We start from the raw sequence: 9,420 nt of genomic DNA, 5'->3' as shown, positions 1-9,420 counted from the left end.
GGGGAGTGGCCTCTGTCCCCCAAAAAAAAAAAAAAAAAAAAGAAAGAAGAACAAGACTAACAGGTATCTGATAAAAGCCAAGAGAACCAAAAATGACCAAATAACCTAGATGACTGCAAGGTGACTACATAAATAATTCATTATTATAATCCTCTTCATACATTTTTACAAACAAAAGAATTTAAAAAATCTTAAATCACTTAAAGTTCTTTGCAGACATAAAACATTAAAAGTCTACGTAAAATATTTACTTTATTATCCTGTCTAGTTCCAAAAAGGAGTTGTGAACTGAAATGTTACATTTAAAATGTCAAATAACCTTTGTTTGACATAAAACGACATTCAAACGATTAAAGCAACACTAAAAACTATGTCTACATACTTTGTACAGCTCCTAGTAAATTCAAATCTCAAATCAATTGCCTAAACTAAGCTAGTTTCCCAATTATATTGATATTTCTCTTTGTATCACTATGAAATTACTAATTTAGCAGAGTCTGTTGCCCTGACTGATATGTAAGCTATGTCTCCCTTATCCACTGAATCATCCTTGGTCTAGCAACAGAGCAGGAACTCAATAGGTATTTGCTGAGTAAAGGAAACCAACAGGAGAAACTTTTACATATCAAATGAAAATTTCATTTTATTCAAAAATACACTTGTAAAATTATGAACTATAATTATGTTTGCTTAATGCAGGCGCACACCTTTATTTTTATTAGAAATTTAAGGATAATTTCCCTAAATTTTGGAGCCGTAAAAACATCAAATCATCGATTTTTTAAAAAGTTGTATGTTATAGGAAAGAGAACCTAAAGAAAATTATATTATAACCCAAAGGGAAATTTCATAAATTTGGTTTAAGTTCACACTGAGTAGGAATTAACATTTTGGAGGGAATATGTCTGCTTAAGGCAAAGCAATGGGTGCTAGCCTCTTGATCTAACTGCCAATAATAGGAAATGGCCTAGCTCTTAGTATCTGGTTTGTGAATTGTTGGCGGGTCCTCAAAACCCTTTCATGGAGTCCATGAACTCAAAGCTATTTTCACAATAATACTAAGACATTATTTGTCTTTTGCGCTCTCATCCTCTCACCTGTGTACAGTGTTATATTCCTGCGGTTATGTGATATACATCACAAGAAGACTGAATGGAAAAGCTGACATGAGAATTGAGCTGTCTTTAATTAAGACAGACAAAGATTTGCAAAAATGTAAAACAATCACTCCTTTCTCTAATATTTTTAAGTTATTTTTCTTTAAAAATGCCATTTTATGTTAACATAAAATCAATTTAGTACCACAGTTTTAAAATAATAATTATTAAATAAATATTTTTCAAGGTTTCACTTTCTAATATAACTCCCAGTAAATATAAACCACATAAATGAAAGATCAGGGGTTTTTTTTTTTTTTTTTTGATCAGGGGCCTTTAATAATTTTTACAAAAATAAAGGGATCCTTTAATCATACAGTCGATAATCCCTGGTCTAGACCCTGGGAATATCTATGTAACAACCAATGTGATTTTTTCAAACAATAAATTTAAAATAAAAGAGGGAATCCATAGATGTAAAGGAACTTAAATATAATAATCAAATGCAATGAAGAAACTTTATTTGCATCCTGATTCAAATAACTGGCTAAAATTTTAAAAATGTGAGACAATCAAGGAAACAAATACTAGCTGGATATTTGATGATATTTTAAGAAATTAACTTTTTTAAAGTTGTTAACAAAGAATATAACTGTTACAGCTGGATGATGACTACACTGAGGTGCATAAAAGTCATACAGATTTGAGAAAAACAAATTCTTAGTGTAATTAACAAAATATAAACACTGTCTAACTTGTTTAATTCTAACTACAAAAAAGTACAGTATTTCCAAAATAACAGTATTAGACAATATAAAAGCCACTGAATTGTCAATTCAAAAACAGAATCTCTTCGTTTTAAGGATTTATATGGCTACATGTTTTTAAAGAGGAAGAAAAATGTTCTTTAACCTTTTGTATTTTTCTAAAACCAAATAGAGTATCTAAGAATATACTTATTTTAGCACCACTTACAAACCTAAAGCCATATTCATGAATATAAATGTTAATTCAACATATTTAAGTATCTTTATCAAAGGCAATATGTTGAGATTATGCAGGCTAAAACTTGGAAAACAACCACCTATAGGAACCCACTATCTACTTCATAACCAACACATAACCCCCCAGTCTATAATACAATATAAAGTGATAATTAGTTCCCTGAAAGATGTCTAATACAGTTTATTGATAACAAAGTACTGATTTTAACAAGTGATTACAAATAGAAGGAAAATCTAAACTTCAGGCATTTTAATATTTTAATTGTTGCCAGTTGGGGAAAAACAGTAACGAGCACTCAAGGGCTGAACATTCCCAGGTTTGGCTCTTTGCATTCCAAGCTATTTCTTGCCTCAGCATCTTCACATATCCCAGTAGCTGAATACCTCCTCCCCACTTATGGCATAGCTGGTTCAGAGAGGTCTTTAATTGAAGGTCACCTTACAGAGATCATTTCCCTCACCATCTAACTACTTAAGGTTCTCCTCGCTTAAATGCACTTAATACAAAATTTATATTTACAATTTTCTTGTTCATTGTTTGCCCTCCCCATGAGACTACAAATTCTATGAGGGCAGGGACCAACTTTCTTTCTTTTTATTTATTTTTTTAATTGAAATATATTTGACATATAAATATATCCCTGCCGGTCCAGTGGTTAGGACCTGGCACTTTCACTGCTGTGGCCCGGGTTCAATCCCTGGTCAGGGAACTAAGATCCCGCAAGCCACGCGGCATGGCCAAAACAAAACAAAACCAAAAAAACACGTTGTTTTATGACTGGAATATATCCAATGCTAGACACATATATGATAATAAATACAGGGTGAATTAACATACTCTAAAGGGCTGAGACAATTATGATTTTGTTAAGACTCAAATATGAATAACATACAAGAGGCAAGTGTAAACGACTCAATCAACTAGACTACTGAAAGCAGCAACTCTAATCAACTGCAAAGAACTTCTTCCTATCTATTCTCTTTCTACAACTCTTGCAGAGACTTGTTCTTGTACTTGCATGTAGGAAAGAGCCTGTCAGTGTTGTTTCATAAATTCTGGTACATTCATGGATGATATTTCTACAGCAATTAATGCAACATATAATTTAATTCGTGGGCTAATTTATAATTTAGCCCACTACTGAGAAGTTCAGAGTTTAAAACAATCACCTTCAAAAGACAGTGTTAAGAAAGTGAAAAGACAACCCAATGAATGGGAGAAAATATTTGCAAGTCATGGATCTGATAACAGACTTGTATGTAAAATACATAAAGATATATGTATATGTATAGCTGATTCACTTTGTTATAAAGCAGAAACTAACACACCATTGTAAAGCAATTATACTTCAATAAAGATGTAAAAATAAATTTTAAAAAATAAATTTAAAAAATAAAATAAAGAACACTTAATAATAAAAGACAACTAATAAGAACCTGCTGTATAAAAAAAATAAAATTCTAAAATTAAAAAAAAAAGACAATGCAATTTTAAAATGGGCAAGGATCTCAATAGACAGTTCTCCAAAGATGACATACAAATGGCCAATAAGCAAATGAAAATATGCTCAACATCATTAGTCATCAGGGAAACACAAATCAAAACCACAAGACACTTTACACCCAACAGGGTGTCTATAATCAAAAAGACAGATAATAATAAGTGTTGTTAAAGATGTGGAGAAATTGGACCCTCATACACTGCAGGCAGGAATGTATAATGATGCAGTCACTGTGGAAAACAGTCTGGCAACTCCCCAAAACATTAAATGTAGAGTTCATATATGACCTAGCAATTCTATTCCTAGGTATATATCCAAGAAAAATTAAAACACATCCACACAAAAACTTGTACACAAATATTCATAGCAGTATTGTTCATAATAGCCCAAAAGTGGAATCAACCCAAATGTCTATCAACTGATGAATGGATAAATGCATACAATGGATTATTATTTGGCCATAAAAAGGGATGAAGTACTAAATACATGCTACAACAAGAATGAGCCTAGAGGATATTATCTTAACCAAAGGAAGCCTAGTCACAAAAGACTATATATCATATGATTCCACTTAAGGTAAATCTATAGAAACAAAGTAAATTAGTGGTTGCCTAGAGGTGGGGAAGCGGGAATGATAGCTAAAAGGCATGGGTTATGAAAATGTTCTAAAATTTATTGTGGTGATGGTTTTACAATATATGATACACTAAAAACCAAATGGGTAAATTGTATGGTATCTTAGTTATAACTCAATAGAGCTGTTACAAAACAACAAAATGGTCACTTATGTTTTTGGTTACACTCTATTGCATTTATCAGGGAAATTATAGCTACTTTGGTCTTCATAAGGGCCACGGGGTATATTCCTCCAAAAAGAAATTATCTTTCTTTAAAGGAGACAAAAATAAGAAAAGTAGACAAAGGGGAAATCTTCACAACTGCATGACTACCATATCTGACGTATCATTTTACCTACTCATTCTCATATTTTGAGCAGTAATTTTTCCTACCAATGTCACATTTTTGTCTTCTTTAAACACTTCAAGAAACTAAAGAATGCCTAGCTTAATACAAAATGTTCAACTAATTTTCCTTAATTTCTTGACATTTCAAATTTGATCAATTCCTTTCAAAAATACTTACTTTGCAGAGATAATGTGAGGAGTCAAGATATCACAGTAAGATGTCTAAAACAATGCCTTGTACTCAGTAAATTACTGTCACTATCATTATGCTAAAGGAAAGAGAGGATCCTAGAGTTGATGAGCAAAACTGCAGAGAATGGGGAGGACATAATGGCTACACCCTACAAAGGCACAATCGTGTGTCAAGGAAAGGAAACCCTTGGCAGAAAAGCCCAGAGCACACTGAGAACTGCAGCAGCAGCAGCAGCATGATCACCTCCACTATTACTATCATTTCTATCATCACCATCATCACCCAACACTACTCTCCTCCTAAAGCATCTATTTATATGCCTTTAACTCTTTCTATTTATGAAACATTTTAACATATGAAAACATCCCCAAACTCAGCTAATAGAACATCTTACCATTTTCCATTTGTTTCAAAAAATGTTTCATATATATGTACTATAAGCTAACACAGATCCATTTTCATTCCCGCTCTTCCTTATGGTAGCCACTATCTTGGACTATGGTGTTAATCATTTCTATGCATGTTCTAGCTACAGATACCTGTAAACAATATGCAGTATTGTTCTGCATGTTTTCAAACTTTCACTATATAGCATATTGGTCTGCACCTTGCTTTCTTAGCCCAACATTCATGTCATGTTGTTTCATGCAGCTCTAGTTCATTCACAAAAACTGCTGGACAGTATTGTATTATACTGTATGAAAGACAAAATATATTTGTCCATACTCTAACTAATGAGATGTTTAAAGTGTTTATCTAATTTTGTTATTAAGAGGCTACAATAAACATAATTTCTTGAGTTTCTAGGATATATCCATGGAACTGGTAGGCCAAAGGACATATACCTTCAACTTCTTTAGAGGTTGCTAAGTTCATCTCCTTTTTTACACTACAATCAGCAGTGTAAGAGAGTCCTTGTTTCCTGTCATCCTCACCAATCCTAGGTACTGTCACACCTGTTTTTCTTTTTTTTTTTTGGCTGTACCCCACGGGAGCTTACTTCTCCAACCAGAAATCGAACTGGGGCCCCAGGCAGTGAAAACACCGGGTCCTAACCACTGGAATGGCAGGGCATTTCCTATCATAATTTTAATTTTGCAAACCAAAGGGTCTAAAGTGGTACTTCATTGATTTATTTTTTCTTGATTAGTAAGATTGAGTATCATTTATTGGCCTTTCAGGTTTCCGCTTACGTAAAATGCCTTTAACAGTATGGCCATTTTTCTACTGATTTGTGGTAGTTCTTAAGAACAATTTGGGTACCAATCCTTATGCTCTTTCTTCCCTCTCCACCCCACCCCCAAATATAAACCTGTTGTTGATTTTCATATCTAGTAAGGTAGAAAAGCAAAGACAATTCCTGCCTTCTCAAAGTTCACAGCTATTCGCCAGACATTTATATCTGTGTTTCTCAAACCTTTTCGGCCACTCACAGGTGAATTCCTCCATGAGAGCCAATACACATACACTTACATATGAAGTGAAAAACAGGGCTCTACATCAACTTATTCTAAGGCAGGGGTCCCCAACTGCTGGGCCACAGACCAGTACTGGTCCATGGCATGTTAGGAACTGGGCTGCACAGCAGAAGGTGAGCAGTGGGCAAGTGAGCGAAGCTTCATCTGTATTTACAGCTGCTCCCCATCACTCGCGTTACCACCTGAGCTCCACCTCCTGTCAGATCAGTGGCAGCATTAGATTCTCACGAGGGCAAACCCTACTGTGAACTGCGCATGCCAGGGATCTAGGTTGCATGCTCCTTATGAGAATCTAATGCCTGGTGATCTGAGGTGGAGCTGAGGCGGTGATGCTAGCGTTGGGGAGCGGCTGCAAATACAGATTATCATTAGCAGAGAGCTTTGACTGCACAGAGACCATAATAAATCAACTGCTTGCAGACTCATATCAAAACCCTACCAGTGAGTGGCAAGTGACAATTAAGCTGCATCTTACGGAGTAGACTGGACATAAGCAACACACTTAGGGTATCACTGTCTCCCATCACCCCCACATGGGACCATCTAGTTGCAGGAAAACAAGCTCAGGGCTCCCACTGATTCTGCATTATGGTGAGTTGTACGACTATTTCATTATGTATTACAACGTAAAAATAATAGAAATAAAGTGTACAGTAAATGTAATGCTCCTGAATCATCCCCAAACCATCCTGCTCCCCCCCGGGTCCGTGGAAAAACTGTCTTCCATGGAACCAGTCTCTGGTGTCAAAAAGGTTGGAGACCACTGTTCTAAGGGATTAACCACAAGCAAATACACAAGAAAACATACAGAATGTCTCCACTCTATATAGCCAATGCCACATTTTGGCTCTGATGTTAATCATCATGTGGCTTTCATATGGATCAGTACACAAGCATCTACTTGATTAATAATGGCTTGTTAAAACCATTAATAATAACCATCATATCAGGTACATCAGGATGTCTGAAACAACAATTAAGAGTGCCCATTCTCTTTATCGAATGAAATAAGAATTAAGGTACAAATTCAGACTAAGCAAATGAAATATTTTAATTTTCAGTCGTACCATCATACAATCAGTTCTTACGGATAAATCTGCTCTGCAGTAGTGAAATGATTCTTCTAGATATTTTAGTGACAGCAGACTACAGCTGAAAAAAAGTTAACTTCATTTACAGGAGCACTGTAGAATGCTTTGTAAAATAAAGACGCTGTCCCAGAGGCATGTAATCATAGAGCAAGAAAGGACCTTAGATCAACTTAATCTAATTCCCTCATTTTCAGGTGAGGCACTTGCAATCCAGAAATTAAGAAATCTCCCTAATCCATCTCCTCTAAAATCTACAAACTCAAGAGTTCTTTCCATTGCATCACGCATCTTATTTTACACTCCCCAGCTCTAAAACTATGATTCTCCTTAATTTTACAAGTTTGAGTTGATGTGTTATAGAAATAATGGAAGTATCTCCCCATACCAATCTTTCCCCTCCTCTAGCCTCCATTACAATGTACCCAACGAAAAAACCTGACTGCCTAAATTTCTGACTGTAATTAGGTGCGGAGTGCTGACCCCTGGCTACTGTTTCCGCGTTAAACCAATAGAAATGTTAATCCTTTATACAATACCTTCTTCAACACCACCTACTAAACGTAGACTTTGCAGGAAGCGCAGTACACGCCGCTCCTCCTGGCCCGCAGACCACCGACGCCAGGAAGCCCGGGGCCCTGGGGAGGCGGCGTGCGGGTCAGCCGGGAGTTGGGGTCGCTAGGGGAGTGGGGCTCCTAAGGAGGGGGGTAGTCCCGGGGATGCCAGGGAACTGGCCGGGTGGCGGGAAGCGGCAGGGAGCGGCGGGGAGAGGCCGAGAGGCGCGGCCGACTCACCTTTCCGCAGCTCCCGCTCCCACACTGTGACGATGGGCCGCGAGTGCTTGCGGTGGTGGATTAGCCACAGGGACAGGGTCTGCACGCTCTGCTGCGAGTTGCTCAACTCCGACAGCTTCTTCTCCAGCGCCGCCTCAGAGAAGGCGGACATCCCTCCGATACCGTGCTCACGCCGTCCCACGCGGTGAGGCTGAGGGGGAGGAGAGTTTCGCCGCCCCCGCCGCGGCCTCGCCCCCTCACCCCACCCTTCCCCACGCCCTCACCACCGCTGCCGCCACTTCCAAGATCAGCCGCAAACCAGCAAGATGGCGACCAGCCGGCAGTGACGTCACGGCCTACCCACGCCCCGCCCACCGAACAGGCTCTGCCGAGGCCGAGCGGAAGGGGCGGGGAAGAGACGCGCCCTGGAGAGGCGGTCGGGGGGCGTGCCCCCTGGGTCTGGGCCGGAGGCGGGGCGGGGTTTGCCAGGCTTAGAACCCTCCTCCTGGGAGAAAATGTATTTACCAAGGGGTAATTAAAAATCCCTTAAACACCAGCGTGTTTGCACAAGGCGCCAAATGCTAGTTGTGTGGTCCAGCTCAGTAACAGTGAAGAGTTGGGACTTTCTTCATGTAAATGGCTAAATCAATTGTGATACTTCATCTTACAAAATACATGCAGCAGTTTAAAAGATTCATAAATCCAATGGTGGATTGTTTTTATTTTAAGTTGCAAAAAATAAGTACAGTATAACGTTTGTTTTATAAAAGTATATATTTTATAAGAATTCATAAGTATGCAAATAAGAGAGGATAAGAATTGGTGCCCTTAAGCTGTGTCTGAATTGTTTTCATTTTTTACAAGAACATATTACATAGTTAAAAATTAATTTCGGAAATCTCATAATTAATTCAGCACATTTGGAATAGCACTTGTCTTAACTATGATAATTCACAAAAGAAACAGAAGACAGATGCTGTCATATTCTAAATATTAATACAAGAAATTTCAAGGAAGGTATATAAGAAACCACAGGAATTCCTAAGCCATCTTTTGGGAAACACTGTTCAAGAACTTTGCCTATTTATTTGTTTGTTTGATTATAAGTATAGCTTCTCTTTCCCATTTTTAATGTCACTACAGCTTGAGGTTCAGAGATACCTCAAGAAGTGAGGTAACTCTCCTTCCTCTTCCTCTCACTCCAATATCAATTCCTATCTCTACGTTCTTCTCTTTCCCTCATTTTACATCCTTTTCTTTACCCAATCTGCTTAGTCTAGTTCTAAGCCTTAACTTAGTCCAACTTTAACCTGTCTCCCA

General features: G+C 37.5%; 1 protein-coding gene across 3 annotated transcripts in view; it reads right to left on the bottom strand.

Moving 5' to 3' along the window:
* The window catches only part of RPRD1A (regulation of nuclear pre-mRNA domain containing 1A), a 73,293-nt gene extending 64,944 nt beyond the window's left edge, over positions 1-8,349 (bottom strand). For 2 of the 3 annotated variants that reach the window (XM_024764146.1, XM_024764147.1), the window contains exon 1: positions 8,122-8,349. In XM_024764146.1, the coding sequence (XP_024619914.1) occupies positions 8,122-8,272 (151 nt within the window). In that variant the 5' untranslated portion in view covers positions 8,273-8,349. Of the gene's footprint in view, positions 1-7,866; positions 7,966-8,121 lie in introns of all 3 variants that reach the window. The other variant, XM_024764145.1, reaches the window with a different exon arrangement.
* Positions 8,350-9,420: the final 1,071 nt, after the last annotated feature.

The sequence above is a fragment of the Neophocaena asiaeorientalis genome, unplaced genomic scaffold, assembly GCF_003031525.2.
Source record: "Neophocaena asiaeorientalis asiaeorientalis breed wild unplaced genomic scaffold, Neophocaena_asiaeorientalis_V1.1 scaffold670, whole genome shotgun sequence".
Taxonomy (NCBI): Eukaryota; Metazoa; Chordata; class Mammalia; order Artiodactyla; family Phocoenidae; genus Neophocaena; species Neophocaena asiaeorientalis.
The sequence above is the reverse complement of the archived record's forward strand: the minus strand, read 5'-3'. Positions and strand labels throughout refer to the sequence as shown.